This window comes from Annulohypoxylon truncatum, assembly GCF_022578515.1.
Source record: "Annulohypoxylon truncatum strain CBS 140777 unplaced genomic scaffold F4807scaffold_21, whole genome shotgun sequence".
NCBI lineage: Eukaryota > Fungi > Ascomycota > Sordariomycetes > Xylariales > Hypoxylaceae > Annulohypoxylon > Annulohypoxylon truncatum.
This window is the reverse complement of record NW_025953807.1, coordinates 527,989-546,986: the sequence shown is the minus strand read 5'-3', so window position 1 is coordinate 546,986 and position 18,998 is coordinate 527,989. Positions and strand designations below refer to the sequence as shown.

At 25.6% G+C, this 18,998-nt stretch overlaps 2 protein-coding genes across 2 annotated transcripts; one reads left to right on the top strand and one right to left on the bottom strand.

Annotated features, from left to right (window-relative positions):
* The first annotated feature begins 13,977 nt into the window (after positions 1-13,977).
* F4807DRAFT_145673 (uncharacterized protein) lies at positions 13,978-15,469 on the top strand. The gene is made up of 2 exons (XM_047993152.1): positions 13,978-14,003; positions 14,476-15,469. The coding sequence occupies exon 2, from the start codon at positions 14,627-14,629 to the stop codon at positions 15,380-15,382; it is 756 nt and encodes a 251-aa protein (XP_047853193.1). The 5' UTR covers positions 13,978-14,003; positions 14,476-14,626; the 3' UTR covers positions 15,383-15,469.
* A 561-nt stretch (positions 15,470-16,030) lies between these two features.
* F4807DRAFT_145585 (P-loop containing nucleoside triphosphate hydrolase protein) lies at positions 16,031-18,667 on the bottom strand. Its single transcript, XM_047993151.1, has 3 exons — positions 17,903-18,667; positions 16,661-17,855; positions 16,031-16,593 (listed from the first exon to the last, which is right to left on the bottom strand). Exons 1-3 carry the CDS (start codon positions 18,559-18,561, stop codon positions 16,321-16,323), a joined length of 2,127 nt encoding a protein of 708 aa, XP_047853192.1. The 5' UTR covers positions 18,562-18,667; the 3' UTR covers positions 16,031-16,320.
* Positions 18,668-18,998: the final 331 nt, after the last annotated feature.

Below are 18,998 nucleotides of genomic sequence, written 5' to 3'. Positions count from 1 at the left end.
ATAAAAAAACTAATTTATTTAAAAAACTTATATTTAAAATAAACACATTTTTAAAATTAATTAAATAATTAAAAAAAATAAAAAAAAATATATAAATAAAAAAAAAATATAATATAAATAATATTATATTAAAGAAAAATAAAAAGCAAAGAAATTTTAAATAATAACGTTATTAATTATAATAATATAATAATAATATTAATAATATTTACGAAATATAAAAACTTAATTAAAATAATTTAATATATTTATTATTTAATTACGATAATATATTTTTAGGAAATATAAAGTAAATAAATGTAATAATAAAATAAATTATAAATATTAATCTTTCGTTAATAAAATTCTTTTAATAAAATTAATTAAAAATAAAATATTAAAAATTAAAATTAAAAAAAATAAGAAATAAAAAATAAAAAATAAGGAAAAGAATATTAAAATTTATTAATAATTTAAGTTTAATAAAAATTACGTTTTTTATTTATAAAAAAATTTACGTAATTTTTAAAATTATTATAATTATTTATATTAATATTTAAAAATAACTTTTATTTAACTTTATTAAAAATTATAACTATTATATTATATAATATAATTATTAAACATTTATTTATTTATTAAACATTAATTATAATGTAAAAAATTATTTTTATTAACATTTTTAAATATAAATTTAAAGTAATAATAAAAATAAGAAATTAAATTTATATATAACTACATTATAATATATTTATAATATTAAAAGTAAAATTAAATTTAAATTTATATATAATTATATTATAATATATTAATAATATTAAAATAAAAATTATCCGTTATTTATTTTATTAATTATTAAAAATATAATTAAAATATTTTTCATGTTTATAATAATATTATAACTTATAATTAATAAATATAAATTAAGTATAAATAAAATATAATTAAAATTTATATAATCGTATACGAAAAAAAATAATGTTACGATTTTAAACGGTGTTAATTATTAAACGTAAAAACGTTTATTTATTTTCGTTAAAGTTTCGAAATTTTCGTTTTTTTAATTAACTTTTCGTAGTCGGTTTCACCGAATAAAAAATATTAATATTTTTTTTTTTAATTTAATTACTTTCCATTTTTTAAAACACGTAATCGTATTAAATTAATATAAATAAAAGTTTTAATTAAAATTATATTTAATTAAGCGCGTTAAAAAATTTTTAATTTCGTAATAAATATTTTATTTTATAAAAGTTTTAAATTTAATATAAATACCTTACATTTTAAAATTAATTTAATAAATATTTTTATAATAAATATAAAATATTTTTATTAACATATTATTTTTAAAACTTTAACGTTAAAACTTTAACGTTTACATTATTATTTAATTATAAAAATAATTTTATAAAATTATTAAAATTAAAACATTAATATAAAAACTTTTAATTTTATATTAAGTTTATATTTTTTATAAAATTTAAATTATTTAAGTTTTTTATTAACTTTTTAATATATATTTAATTATATAATCATTAATATATTAATTAATTTTAAGTTAATAAGTTTTAAATAAACTTTTAAATTTTTTATTAATTAATTTTTCCAAATATTAAAGTTATTAATTATATACTTTTAAAATAAAAAAAACGCGTATAATTTTAATTTATTATTTATTTTATATTTATTTATAATATAATTTAATATAATAATCATTCGGTTATTATTTAAATTTAATATAAATATCACTTTTTTAACTATTATAACTTTTTTTATAAATTAATTAAAAACTTAATTTTAAATATTAAATTAAATATTTTCATATTAACGTTTTTTTTTTAAATTAAATATCGGAATTATTTTATTTTTATTATAAAATTATTTAATATACACTTATAAAAAAAATTAATAATTTTAAAATTTATATTATATTTCGTAAATAAATATATACTTTAAATTTAACTTAATACGTTTTTATATTTTTATTTTTTTATAATTAAATTACTTTATATAACGTTAAAACATCCGGTAATTTTTTAAATATTACCGTGCTTTCCCCGCCCGTTACACCGTTATTTATTTACGTATTATTACTTGTTTATATATTATTATTTCCATTTAATATATTATTATTCGTTTATATATTATTACTTTTCATTTTATTTTTAAGGAATTTATAATAATATTTTAAAATGATTTATTAAAATAATTATTAAAAATAATTAAATTAAATAAAATTTAAATTAAAAAAATTAAATTTAAATTAACCCCGTATATAAAATATAAAGTTATTATTATTAAAATAAAAAACCATACCATGCTTACTTTAATATAATAATATAATAATTAATTTAATATAAAATAAATTAAAAATAAAGTTTAAAAAATACGCACGAAAAACTTTACGTAATATCCGAATTTTTTTTTTAATAATTTATTATTTTAAATACCTTTTATTTTTATTTCTTAACAACACATTAAAAATTTTTAATATTTTAAATATTTTATATTACATTTAATTATTTTTATAATTATTATTATATATTATAATATATTAATATAATTCTTTATTAAATATATAAATTTATATAAATTATATAACTTATTTTTTAATTTTTACATTATTTAACACTTTAAATTTATAATAAAAATAAAAAAAATATTTTTAATTTTTTAAATAAATATAAAATATTAAATATAATATTAAAACATTATTTTTTATTTATTAAAAATTTATTAAATAAAATTAAAAACGGAATTATTAAATAAATAACTTGAAATAACTTCGGTATAAATAATAATAACGCTTTATTAAAATAACTTAATAACGCGTAAATTAATATTTCGTTAAATATTAATAAAATTTCGATAAATAATATTATATATATATAAAAAATAATATTAAATATCATTCGTAATATATTAAAAAAAATCTTATTAAAAAAAAATCATATTAATAATATTAACGAAATAATTTTATTAAATTTTAACGTTATAAAAATTATTAATATTATTTAAAATATAAATATAAAAAATATTAATTTTAATAAAAAAAAATTAAAAATTAAAATTATATTTTATATTTTATTTACATTTTATATAATTTTTATTAAAATTTTATAATTATTAAATAATTTTATTAAAGTTTTATACATTTATAAACGATTTATATTATCCCTGTTTAAAATAATATTAATTATTTAAAAACATATAAATAAAATTTCGTGCGAAAATTATAAATAATTTATAAAAATTTTTAATTTTATAAAAAATTTAAAAAACGTAAAAAACGTACCGAAATATAAGCTTATTTTAATATAAAAACTTAAAAAAAACTTCCCGTTATATAATATATAAAAAATAATTATAAAATTTAATATTATTTTTTTACCGACTTACACTCGTTTTAAAAAAAATTTACTTTCATTTAATTTCCTCGAAATAATATTAACATTTTTATTTTCCTTTACGATAATAAATAATATTTATATAAACATAATTTATTATATTAATAACTTTATTCGGAATTTATAAAAAACATGTTAATAAAAGGAATCACTTCGCATTATATTAAAATAATATTTTTATTATTTTAATAAAACGCTTATTTTCTTATTTAATTTTATTTATTAAAAATGTATAATCGTTTTTTATTTATTAAAAAATTATAATTATAAATATAAACATTTTAAATAAGTAAAATATTATAAGTTAAATTATATTATAATAATATAAGTAAATAATTTAACCGGAAAATTTATTATTATATTTTAAAAAATATTTAAGCGAAATAATTTACCTTTAAAGCTTATAAAAACTTTAAAAACTTTAAATATTTCGCGGATAATATTAAATTCTTTAAAATTAATATTAATTAAAAACTAAAAAATTATTTTAAATCCCGAAATTATATTCGGTTAAATTTAATTAATCGCTATTAATTATAAATTTAATTTAAATAATTAAATACGTTTTCCCGTTTTTTTATTTTTATAATATATTATATATTATATTTTTAATTATAAAAATTAAAAATTCCATTTAATTAAAATAATATCACCTTATTAAAATAAATTAAAATTAAATATTTACAATCGTTAATATTTTATATTAAATTTTATAAGCAAATAAATTATATTATTATTTTTTTAAATATTTATAAACATTTTCGGTTTATACCGGAATATATATCGGTTAATTTTAAATATTTATTTTATTATTAATTTTTTCGTAAAACATTAATAATTTCGTAAATATAATATATTATTATTATTTTTTAACTTATATATTACGAAATTTTTTAATATTTTAAAAGGTTTATTTTATATTAAAAGTTTAAACGGAAATTTAAAAATAAAAATTAATAATTAACGTATATTTATATATTTTTTTATTTTTTATATTATAAGAAATATGCCGTTATAAACGAAATTATTTAAATATTTCGGCCATTAAATAAATAAACCATATTAATATTACTTTATTAAACTTAAAAATTAAAAAAATTTTAAATATAATATTATTAATAATAATTAATATTATACGTATATAATTAATAACCGACATAAAATTTCGCACTTAAAAATTAATTTAATTTAAAAATTTAAAAAAATAATATCATTTAATATATATAATAATAACATATTTATAAATATATTATAATCACTTTTCTTTTCTTTAAATATTATTCGTAATTAACCGCTCGATATATATTATTTAAAATATTAAAACCTTTTTTATATTTTTTATAATTTCGTTTTTAAAAATAAAATATTTTTCTTTATTAATAATATTTTAAACGAAATATATAACATTTATTAATTTTTTAAAAACCCTCCCGGTTAATAATAATTATAATCCTTAAAAAAACATTTTAATTTTTAAAAAATTTAAAAACTCGTTAAAAATATTATTATTTTTTTATTTATTTTCCGTTATTAATTAAAAAAATATTATATTAAAAAAAATTATAATTAAAAAATTATCGCATTTATAAAAAATTATTTAAACATTTTAATATATTAAATTTAAATAAAAAAATTTAATACGGCCGATTAAATGGTAATAATTTATTAAATTTTCACACGTTTTTTTATAATAATATTTAAATAAAACTAAATAATAAAAAATTATATATACTTTAAAAAAAACATTATTATAAGTAAAAAAATAATTTAATTTCTTTACTAAATTAATATAAATATTAATTAAAAACACATCGATATTATAAAAAATTATATAATTTTTAAAATAATATAAAATACCATGATATTTTTTATTATTATAATAAAATATTCCGTTATAAATAATTAAAAAAATAACTATTTAACACCGAATTAAATAATTATAATTTTTTTAATTATTAATAATTTAATAACGTAACGTTAAATAATTAACTTATAAAATAAAAATAATTAATTTTTAAATATAAAAAAATTTTTAAATATTTATAACAAATTTTATATCCCCGATATAATAATTAAATATAAATCATATAACTTAATATTAATTTTACTTAAAGAAAATAAATATAAATAATAATTATTAATTAATTTTTTTTCATTTATTTAAAATTAAATTAATAACATTAATTATATTTTAAAAAATATAAATTATTAATTATTTAAATAAATTATTATAACATTACTTTTACTTTAATAAAAATAGAAAATATTTCGTAAATAATTTTTTTTTTATTTATTAAATGTTTTGTATATATGAATCCTTAATTAAATAATACGTTTTAAGCGGTAAAAAAAATATACCTTTTATTAATAATAATATTTAATCTTAGTTTTAAATTAAAAAATAAGAATAAAAAATAAAATATATTAAATATTAATTTATAAAAAAATTTTAACCATTTATTGTTAAAATTATTTTATAAATTTATAAATGAATATATTATTATATAAAATAATTATTTTTTTAATGTTATTTACTTTTAAAATATAAAAAAATATAATAAATTTATTATTAAATTATAAGTAATATATTTTCGTAAATATAAAAAATATATAAAAATTATTAACTTTAAACCGATATAATAATTAAAAAAATTTTTTTTTATAAGTAAGTAAGTAATATAAAAAATAATTTATTATCCATTAAAAGATTTTTAATAATATATTATAAAATGAAAAAACATTACATTTATTTTTTAATTAAAGATTTTATTAAAATATATAATAAAAATGGCCCGGATTTTATAATTATTAAAATTAACGGGATATTCACTTATAATTATAAATTATTTCGGTGGTTATTCTTAATTATTATTTTTATAAAATATATTATATAAGGTATAATATTAAATTACTTATTATAATATTTTTTTTACGAAATAATATTAAAATATAATATTATAAAACTTTTAAAAGTTAATAAAAAAAAAATTTAAATAATATTAAAATTAAATAAAACGTTATTATTTATTAATTATAATATATAATTTATATAAAACATTAAATTTATAATATACTTAAAGCTTTTTAAATAATATAATTAATAATTTTATATATACGTAAATATATTATTAAAATATATAATTTAATAAAAAATAATAATATATATATTTTTATTAATATTATATTTAGTTTAAAAAGTAGTTTTATCGTTAACTTTTATAATTTAATAATTACTTTAAAATTATAATATTAAAAAAAATTAAAATATTATAATCCCTTTAATAAATTCTTTCCGTAAATTAATTTACTTAATATTAAATTCTTTAATATTATTTTTAAGTTATCACTTATTAACTTAAAAATCATTTTAAAATAAATGTAATTATAATAATTAATTACTTAAATTTTAATTATTTTTATAATATTATTTTTTAATAATTTTTTATTGCTTTTTTTTTTTTTTTCTTATCTTTATAATATTATTTTCCAATAAATTATTTTTTTTCTTTTAATTTTTTTTTTTTAACTTTTACTTTTTATTATATCCATAATTATAAATTAACATTAATTAATTTTTAACCGTATTTTCCCATTTTCTTACTTTAAATTATTACTACACATTTATTTTTTTTTTTATTTTTTTTTTTTATTTTATAATTATATTTTTTTTCATACATATATATTTATTAAACATTTAATATATTTAAATCTTACCATACTCCTTTTATCTTTATTTATATAATATATATATTAAAAAATTCCAATATTATCATTATTAATAATTTTTAAAAAATAACGTTAAACTTTAAAATTAATTATTTAAATATAATTAAAAAGCTAAAAATAAATAAATATACTTTCCCTTTCTTAATTTTTATTAATATTTAATTAAAATAAATTAACACTTAATATTTTTAAAAATAAAAAATATAATTTATATAATAATTTTTTTTATTATGTTTTTATAAAAGTTTTAAAAAATTAAAATAAATATTTTAATAAACTTTTAATCTTATTATTCTTTAACTTTTTACGTATAATAAAAAGATATAATTTTTCGAATATAACGTTTATTTTATAAAAGAATTAAGACGATTTTATAAAAAATTATTCGAATAAATTAATTATTCTTTTTTAAATAATTTAAAATAATATTATATTAAATAAAAATCGTTTTATAATCCTTAAAAAAAATTAAAAAATTATATATAATAATAAATGTAAACTTATTATTAATTTTTTTAAACTTATTAAAATTAAAATAAAAAACGATAATAAAATAAAACCCGTAAACTTTATTATTAAGTTTTAAATTATAGTTAATGAAAAATAATATAACTTTTATATTAAATTTTATAATTCACGCATTAATAATAATATAAATTTTTAAAAATATATTATAAAAAAATTTAAAAATTATAATATATATTTATATAATTATATATTAAATTTAAGAGTTAATTAATTTATATATAAATTAAAAATTTATAAAGATTTAAAAAAATAATATTATAATTAATTACGAATTTAAAATAAAAATAAACCGTTTATATTTAAAAAAACGTAATATGTATTATAAAAAAGTTAAGTTAAATTAATTAATATTAAATAATAAAATAAAAGCTTATAATTATTTAAGAAATTAATATTATTATATTTAATGTTTTTAATTAAAGATAAGTTTAAAAATATATTTATTTTAATACATGTTATAATTTATTATTATATTTTTTAATTAATTAATAAAAAATAGTAAAAAAGGAACTTAAAAAAGCATTAAAATTAAACGTTACTTAAAATATAATTATTATAAATTAATTTACCGAAAAAAAGAATAAACTTAAAATATCCGTTAAATTAAATATATTATAATTTAATATTTAATTTCATAATTAATTAATTAATAATAATAAAAAAAAAATAAAAAACCGTTAAAAATAAAATTATTATAAAATATTTCGTTTTTAATTATTTTAATAAAAATAAACCGGAATTTTAAAAAAAAAATAAGTTAAATATATTATAAGTTAATATTATATTTTATATTTTATTAATAAAAAATAATAAATAAGTTTAAAGGAATTTAAAAATGAAAGGTAATTAAAGATAAGGTTTTTATAAATAAAATTATTAAAAAAGAATTAAAATTTTAAAAGTTTATAAAATTAAATATAAAATATTTTAATATTTAATTTAATAATTAATTAATAGAAATTTCATAATTTAATTAAATGATATTTATAATTTTAAATTAAATAATATTAATAAAATTATAAATAAATTTTTTTATAAAATAATTATTAAAATAATAAAACTTAAAAAATCATTTAACTTAAATATATATATTATATTTTATTATTATATTAATAAATTAATTAATTATATTATTAAATAATAAATTAAATTATATATAAATTATATATAATATAATAATAAAAAATAATAAAATAATTTTATACGTTAAAATTTTTTTATACGATTTATTAATAAACTTATTTATTAAAAAAAAAAAACATAAAAAACTAAAAAACTTTATAATTTAAAAAACGAAAAAATAAAATTAATAAAATATATAAAATATATAAAATTTATAAGATTTACGTAATTTATAAAAATTATAAAACCTACGGGAATTACGTAAATTATAAAAACTTCGTAAATTACGAAAATTATATAAATTATAAAAACTACGTAAGTTACGAAAATTACGTAAATTATAAAAATTACGTGAATTATAAAAGCTATATAAATTATAATTAAAAAAACGAAAACAATTATTAAAAAATAAAAATATATATAAATTAAAACTTTAAATAAAAAGATTTTTTAATTATTAATAAAAAAAAAAAACGGTAAAAGTTTTTAAAAATTAAAAATATAAAATCCTTTTTAAGAAATTAAAACTTTTATTTTCTTAAAACGATATAAATAAATTTAATATACCTTAATATAAATTATAATTTAATTTAAATAATAAATTTAATAAAATATTTAAATAATAATAAAAATTAAATATATAAATATAAAACTTATAAAAATAAATGTTTAAATATAAATAATATTATTATAAATATTATAATATTTTCTTAACTTTTTTTAATAATTTTAAAATAAATATATATATTAATTATTTTATTTTATATTAAATTTATATATATATTTTTTATAATTATTATTATTTTATTTATAATATATTAATTATTTAATTTTAATTTTTTTTTTAATAATAAAATTAATTTTAATATTATAAATTTAATAAAACATTTAAGCTTTTTATTTAAAAATTTACTTAATATATAAAACTTATAAAATTTAATAAAATATATATATATTATAATAATTTTATAATAATTTAAATTATTTATAAATTTTTAATATAAAATATAATAATATTTATTAAATTAAAAAATATTTTATAAATTTATTATAATTATAAAGTAAATATAAAATTATTTTTATTATAATTTTTAATAAATTATAATAATTTATTTTTAATATATATTTCTTGTTAATATATATTATAATAATTTTAATATTTTAAAATAATATTATTATTATATTAATTTAATATTAATTATATTATAATATTTTTTATAATATAATTATTAATTTTTAATATAATTATTATATTAATATATATTATATAAATTATAATTTTATAAATATAATATTTTTATTAATTTAAAATTAAATCGTAATAAATATAATATTTTATATATTATAATATTATAAATAAAACATTTTTTTAATATTAATATTCATTTAATAAAATATAATAAATTAACTTTAATATTATTTTATTTTTTAATATAATATTTTATTTAATAAATATTAAACGTAAAATATTTTTTAATTTTATAAATATTATTATATAAAAATAAAAGCAATAATAATAAACTATTATTATTTAATATATTAACTTATAAATCAACATTATTATTAAGAAAAGTATATGTTAAATAAAATATCGTTACGCGCTAATTGCGGTAACAAATTAAGTCACAAACACTGCAGTAACCAAGCCACACTTTACAGTAATCATTTTCCAACTAATATTATGTTTAAGACTCTACGCTAATAATGATTATTACCACACACCACCATCACTAACTTTATAATAAAATCAGCCTAAAGACTTTTACTGTAACGCAGTCGCAATTTAGACATACTCACCCCGGGTAATGATTCAATCAAACCCCTAACATTATTACTGTAACTATTACCAGATACCCCCCCCACCCAGTAGTATAATTCTCGAAACTTGGTAGGTCTTCCATTTCAAGTCCACAATTGAATATAACAAGCAGATTTTAAGAATATCACTCATCGTACCGTATTAGGATTGTAGCACACAATTAAGTTCCAGTTCAAATCCGAAGGGCCATTGCTCTTTTCTAAACTTATCCTCAATAACTCAAAGAAACAATTCTATTTTGTCTTATCCTCGTCAAACTGGGTTTCCAATATCATGTCATAGATAAAGTCGCCGTCTATTGAAAATATAGTGGGGTCGGGGCTCAGTCTATCACAGGCTCGCTCCAACGGAAGACATGTCAATGATTAGCTCTAGGTGATACGGTTATAGAGGTAATTATCATGTGTTTGATGCAGCAATACTAGAATATTGTATGTATGTGGCCGCTTGAATGATTAGCTTGAAGAAGCATCTGGACTGGTTCAATCCGGGTACTCTCGAAAAAGAGCATCTTAATCCCCCTTAGCTAGACCTCCCACAGCCAACTAATTGCAATAGAACGATGGCATATATTTGGCTGGAAATAGTCGCTAGGATGTGCTCTGATGTGTTTATGGCTTGTCTAGAAGAAGTACCCCTCATTTAACCTATGAGAAAGTCACATATGGCTACCTTAGTTGCCTAGTGTCAACAATAATTAGTCCATCCTTTCCCACGCTACCTTATAGAATTAGTTATATACCTAGGTATTAATGGATTATATGTATCTGAATGACATGTTCTCCGCTTATGTTGCTCCGTTGTTCGCATCCCGCGGCTCTTAAATATCTCAAGACAGGTCACTGTATTAGCGGTCCATTTATCGACCATAGATATTTGCGCGTTATGGATTATGGCTAGTTATCACAAAACTTGGGATCCACTACCAACAATACGGCTATTGTGGTGAAAACAAGGTACTCTTTGAACATTCAAGACACTCAACTACATTATCTTATCTATATGTTATATCGACTTGCCCCTGTTTTCTTCCAAAAACTGACACATCAGATCTTGACCCACGTCTGCCTTTCCGCTTGCGTTCTTGATAAGTTTACGTAGCTTCATCAATAAAGGTCACGTGAAGGATGAATGGTCGCTATTTTCCTCATCTATCACTACAAAGAAGAATGTTGCATTCTCCACTTAAGACTACCTTCACTTGAATGAAGCCTGAAGTTACAATATCTCTCGGCCTTTATTCGACTTTGCCATAACTTCGAAAATGGAGAATATAATCTTAGCCATGCTCCCTCCCCGAGGCGTGCCTATACGGATTATTATCTATTTAATTATGGATTGCTGAAATCGGTTATTATTATGAGTGACGGGCTGGATTATACCATGAGGGATGTTCGATACGATATAAGAAGGCCTATAACCTCGGCTATGTAGGTAAGTACTCTAAATTAAGAGCTTCACATGAAAGGTACTGAGGCAAAAGTTGGATTGTTTCTTCGAAACTGAAACAAGGAATCATAGTTGTGTAGATGAATATATGCAAGAAAAGAGATGTATAGAATAGCCGAATCTGGGGTTTAGCCACAAACTACCTAGGCACCTATCTATTAAGTACATAATGTGGCTTGTTGTCCAGAATCTTTTTCTTTTCCATCCGCCAACTTCAAAGGGCATAGTGTTCCTATCAGATTTCATCCGTCGCGTTTGATGTCGCGCTTATTTGTTAAACAAGCAAGTGGGCAGGTAGGCAAGCTGGTTCAAAAGGCCTCCTTTTTCTTTTTCTGCGCCAACTCTTACCTCAAAACATCCCGTTCGTATCACGGCATGTATTACATTAGTCCTGTTGAGACACGTCACGCAGACTCGGCAACATTGACAGGTCGTCGCGTGCAGCCATGACTTGTGTCGGCGAGTCTTCGGGTTGAGCCTTGTTAAGCAAGCCATCAGCGTTGATGTAGGACTAGCCAGTTCCGGTTATTAAGCACATAAGGTTACCATCACCGGAATCAAATGTATCCTGAGCGACCTACGTACATACATATGCCGGTATAACGGATGACACCCTCTACTTACTTGCGTGTATGCTTATATACTTACATATGTAAGTATGTGCCGAGGGTAGTCTGGAGCCCATAGGACGGCCGTCCTCCCCGGACGTTGTTAGCATTAAACCCTTTATTTTTGACCCTTGAGCTTATGCAAAACAGAATGCCCGAGGATCATTGGAGAAAAAATCCTCGGGAGGTCTAGAAGCAAGCAACCGTGCCTGAGTGGGGCCAGAGAGCTGCAGCAGAACCATTGAAAGAATAAAATAACCTTCTGACGGGGTTTCATCAACAGGTACGCGACAAGCCATTATTGGCTGGCCTGGCAAGCTGAGTGGCATGCACGGAATACGATTGGTAGAAATTGCGCCAGGTGATGCCGGATACAGCTCATGACGGATAAACCCAAGCAATCCTTGTGACGCGCGGGATCGAGAGCCACGCCACCCCCGGTCGTAAATCCTTCACGAAGATGGCACAGCAGGAAAAGCTGGAGAGGAAGCGAAGCATGTGAAAATCCGGACCTTGCACAGCTCACACAAGCTTCTGAAAATAGGAACAGAGAATATTGAGTCGATAATGACTACAAGATCAAAGGATCCCCAGGTACATATATTTCACTATCTCCCGTCAATCCCGTCAACCCCCGTCAACCCCTCTTCGTCTTGTTACCCAGTACTCTCTCATTGCGAAGCGGAGCTCGATTCTCGCTAGAGGGCCGGGGTTTGGGGTATTTATTGGAATCTCCAGCGACATCGGATTACATACCCAACCCACCAACCCATCCAACCGCCATCGCCAATCTGAAAAGACTAGGGCCATCCCGTTCCGTCCTGGCCTGAATGCACGTTGATGCAAGGGCTACGATCGTCCTGTTCGATAGCCACGAGGAGTACGGTAGAGAGACGGTCTAGTAAGGAACCCTAACCAGCATTGGCCGTCTTTTGTTATTTAAAGGATATTTCCCCTCCCGCTCGCACATCGTCATTAAATACCATCACCAGGGGCAGCACGTTGACGGTCTGACGGTTTTCTTCGACGACTAGAAAAATTCCGTGCCACTAGATTGCTCAACCAGGCCCCACGATCTATCTGTCGTTTGGAACACCGCTCCCCATATTCCGGTCCGTCACCACTGCAACCAACAACGGTGAAGGACGTGGGGAGCTTTTGAGTGCAACCGGCGGGGCCACGCCGGTCACGACAACTGCCTCCTGGTTCCTAAACGAGTCAAGCGACGCCAGACCGCTTCTTCACCCAACAAATTGGAAAATACACTATCTAAAATTTCAATAAAAATATCCTTAGCAGAGGGGGCAGAATCAGGGTTATTGTCCGTCGTTTCGAAGCTGTGTTGTATTACTCTATTTCCATACCGTGTGTATTCCTCATCAGAACTTGCTAAGCCCTGATCTCTCTTGTCTGTGGGTATGTTCGCACCGTCACAAATCACAAATTACATATTATTTCTTGCCGTCATCCGAAATACCTATCCAATTGCAAGATTGCGCTGTCGTCTGCGTTCGCAGCTGCATAGCGGGAACCATCCCTATGCTTTTCATGCAAGTAGCGCCTTGTTAATGGTACCATCTCATTCTCCTTCAGCACGATAATGCATAGAGGTCTGGAGACATAGGCAGATTCGTCTATACACACGTATCCACCCACATCGTTCTGACCGTTTTACCTACTGCAGATTGGATTTCATACGCATCATCTCCCCATGCTGGAGTAAAATTGGACTCAGACCGCAACTTTATTCAAGCTCCCTGACCATCTGTTCTGCATCACTGTTTCACCGCGGCAACGCCTCTTTGTTCATCGTACCATTACTCACTTTTAAGTCAAGCCATCTACGCACCTGTTGCGAATAACTTACCAGTTCTTATTCTCCCCCTCAATGTCATATTTTAGTCGGACGTCCTCTTCTTTTTTTCTATATCTAGCTATTAAGATAATAGTTTCTCCCATGCATTAGAGGACGAGCAAGGTCACCGAAGATGCCGCGATACTCTCCATTGCCTACGAGCCTCCAACGGTCTCGCTCGGTTAATAGCGTCGCTGCATCTGATTCTACATATCACAGCTTCCATGATATTGAACTGTATGAGCCTTCAGCAGCATCTCCCACTGCCGAGAGACGGTTGCCTTCACGCAAGGAGGACACGTTCGAGTTCAAGCCTATACTTCGCCATGATTCGGGCTATGAGTCCATACACCCAAAGACCAGGTCTACCGCATCTTCTCAGCGACGCAATTCTAGCATGTCCACCACTTCCTCCCATTCTCGTCCACGAACACGGCCATCCATGCGTCGTGCGGCAAAATCCAGTCCGATCGCAAACCCAAAGCGTCTCAGTGCGCAGCCTCTGCACTTAACAAATTCGCAGCAGCAACCAACCACGTACTACTACTTTCCACCGCCGGAGTCACTCTCCGGAAGCCTTGGCGAGGATGAAGAAGAGCACGATGCGGAGCGTTCGTATCCCCCACCGCCGCAAACAACGCATTACTGGACGAGTGACCACACCCGGCGTCTTGAATACGCTGCTATCGACGCGGCAAGCCGAGGCGTGAAAGGTTGGTTCATGAAGCACGTAGTCCCAGACTGCTTTGTGCCAAAAGCGAGCCGACGGGTTGGATTTGACGACGACTCTGGTAGTGTCAGGCGGTATCGATTGGAGCTCGATAACGACGAGTCTGGAGAAAAGACTGGGAATGGGGGCAAGAAAATGGGCTGGCTCCTTGGCCGATAATTAACGACGAATGAATCACGCGACGGCAAACGAATTGGAGGATCAGATTTTTGCATCCGCATGGTCGAGGCGTTGGATACCCACTTTGATTTCTGAAATTTCAAACTTTACCGTTTTATATCCAAGCATCTTTCGGCTTGAGATGCTCAAAATGCATATGATCGAGTACGGTATTACAGAGGGGGACGTCTGGAGGCGCATACGATTCGGTTCGAGCCAAGATTGATTTCTAGATCATGACATGAAACTAGACTGGTAATACCACTAGAGCGAAGGGTTTGCATGGCATGGAGCTGCATTACTGGGTGCCGGATTATCAAAACAGGACCGAGAGGGCATACATACAGACATGTAATCATGTAGCAGATAGCTGCTTGCTAATAATTGCATTCCACATATTACTCAGGCGGGTGCAAGTTGCTGGCTGAACTTGATTCAATAGAGGTAATTACCTGGATCCAAACTAGCCGGCGACCTAGATAACGCAATGGATAGTGGAGGTATATAAGTAATAATTCAGACTTAGAGCACATTAGACCGGGTCATCTCGTCTTTCTCGCTTCTCCGAGCTCCTTAATTTGACAAGGATGGGTCGAGTTCCACCACTGCTCCAATGGTCAAATCCATCACAGGATATATGGACGTACATTATGAATCACTAGCAAATATTACGCACCGAAAGTAATTTGGGAACTGAAATCGTATTAATTCAGAAGCTAGGTCGCTCACGCCTTATTCAGGGCTCCAAGCAATGGGAAATCTGAATATACCTAGGGTAAGGCAATCCATCTCGATCCCTATTCGTCTGATGGTTCATAATCACCCTCAGTTGAAACTACATCTGGCACTACATGATGAAGGCTGTTCAGTTCCATCACGGGCTTTGTCTCTTCCAAGGTGCGGAGCCGTTCGCCTATGCGTAGCGGTTAGACTTGGTCCTAGATCGGGCTAGAAAGTATTGAAGTTCTACCTTTCAATTTTGAATCAACGAACCGTTCGCAGGTTTTCAGTCCTCTCTGCAGAACATCGATCTTCTTCGTCAAGTCTTCTCGTTTTGTTCGGCTTTCCTGGGACTCGCCTGCGATGAGCTCCACTAAGTCTGGTGGCATCTTGAAGACCGCCACAGGGGAAAGGATGTCGGAGAGGGGCATAAGGATTTTTTGCTCGATAACCTCGGTCGCGATACTATCGATGAACCGCTTAAGAGCAATCTATGATGACGATCTGATTAGCTACTAATTATCAAATGTGTGAAGGCCTCTAAGAAGTGACACGAACCTGATAGTAGGAAAGCATGCGGTCGAGAGCTTCACAGGCTGCCGAACGTTCTATGTTCGATACGCTTTGTTTCGCTAGGTTATCTACAAGTGTGGTGAGGTTGTAATAACTGTTTAGGGCCTGCCTGGTTCCAATAGATGATAATCCGAAAAAGCTTTCGATAATCTTCGAAATCTCATCTTTCGAGTGGCAACAATGGCAATGGATGGTCTTCGCATATTCGTGGTTGTAGGTAATTGGGTGAACCCGTCGATGCGAATCAAGTAGCTTATTAGCCTTGCTTTTAGCATTCATGAGCAGTTTGCTAAGAGCCGGCTGGATTATCTTGTCGACAAGAGCATCGATGATCGACGCATCGGCAACATAGAGGACGACAAGTTCAAGAAATTCACCGACCGCTTCCCAGGCCTTCTTGACGTGGCCTTGCGCAATCCGTTCCCACGGAGACGATTGCTGCTGGAATAGGTCAGCGACAACCATGGAGCTGAAGATTCCGGGCAGTTCTCGGCCTCGGGTTCTTTGCATCATGTTCTCGACATGGTCAAGGAACTTATCCCTGGTAACCAACTCTGGGTCATTAGGAGACGCCTGCTTTCCTTCACCTATCTCGCGTCGGTGGCCGCGTTTCACGAGATCATTCGCAAATCCCTTGTTCAAGGCCTGTATCACTGCGCGAATACGTTCTTGGTATCCTTGATCTGTCTCGGCGTCTTCGAAGAAAGCACCGTTGTACGTGCCGCTGACGGAACGTTCTACAAGTGATTGGAACTCTTCACTGATCTGCAGAAGTCGAAGTCGCTGTTCATCAAGAGTACGTCGTGGTTCCCCAAGCTTCTCGAGGTCTTCACGTGAGTCATCGAGTTTCAGATTAATCTCACGGATGAGGCTTGGTAGCTCAAAGGCGATCTGCCGAAGTAGCACACTGCTAAGCTTCTTCCTTAGCTCGTTAATCCCAAGCATTGACGAAGGAAGCTCGTTCCAAACACCTTTCGAAAAGAAAAGAGCTTCCTCGGCGTTTCGATGTCCCAAAAGTGATGACCCGTTCTGTGTTTCGGAGTCAAGGTTCTTTAGAACGTGCCAGCCAAGGTCAAAATTGACTTGATTATTCTTCGCTAGGGAGACATAGAGTGCTTCGCTAGGGGACCCCTGGACTAGCGTATCCGGCTTCGTGATTACACCCATAGTTCGGCTACCTCTACTACTGTATAAGCAACGGATTTAGATGATAGGGTTACTACTTACCGTTTATCTACTTCCCGAGCGAAGTTCAGCACAACCTGGTTTGCGAAGTCATTCTTGGCGGAGACGACCGCAAGAATGATACTTCTAGGTTGTTTCATATACCCTTTCACGACTTTTCTGACCAACTTGACATCTGCCAAACTTTGCGATTTGGTCTCCGAATGAATGAGACCGGGCATGTCGATGATGGTAAGGTGAGGTCGATCGGGACCCGTTATCTCCACGCGAAGCCGGTCCTTAGAAAAAGCCTTGCCTGATGTCGAGATCCCCATGGCCGCTTTGGCCTTCTCCACTAGGTCTGGAAACCCTTCGAACCCTTCGAGTTCTTGGTGAAATTTGTGGAGGTCATCTTGGGCTGAAGTCTTGGAGGTATTATCAGGGATGATAGAGACAGTTACGCCAGTTTCTGACGATCGCCGAAGAACCAGCTCGGTGGGAAAGCAAGTGCAGAGGTTGCTTTTGACTGGAAAGGGGACCCCTGAGATGGCCTCGAGTACGGAACTCTTGCCTGATGATTGATCGCCGCATACGATTATCTGCGGTAAAGAGATGTAATGATCGATTCCCTGAAGACGTAAATGATCGATAGCATCCAGGAGCTCGAGTTGATCCTTAGAGCAAAGCCCATTGAGGGTCTCTGCGTTGAAAGCAAGCACCATCTTACCGCCAACCCTGATTAAGATGTATGGTAATTAGGTTGAAAGAGTAATGGTAAAGTAGGATAACTACGGTGGTTTGGCTAGATATGTCTGATATCGTGACAGCTCTTGTGGATGATATAAGATCCCTAACTTTTCAAGGCGCCTCAAACATAAGCAATATAGAGATATCTAGACTATTCTGTGTACTCATATAGTCATATGAAGTTGAAGTTATGGAGACATTGCTTTTATAGAAAGAAGGTAGTAATTTCTGAAAAGACGGGGTATATCTGCCTGAGTCTCCTGATGCTGAAGCCTGGCAGCCTGAGAAAATTGCATGTGCATGTTCTTCATAGGCTGCTTTGACCTTATGGTAGAAAGCCGATAGGAACACGTAAGAGATAAAAGAATAAGTTTTTGGTTGAGATCATTCTTTGTTATTTCGTGTTTCCATA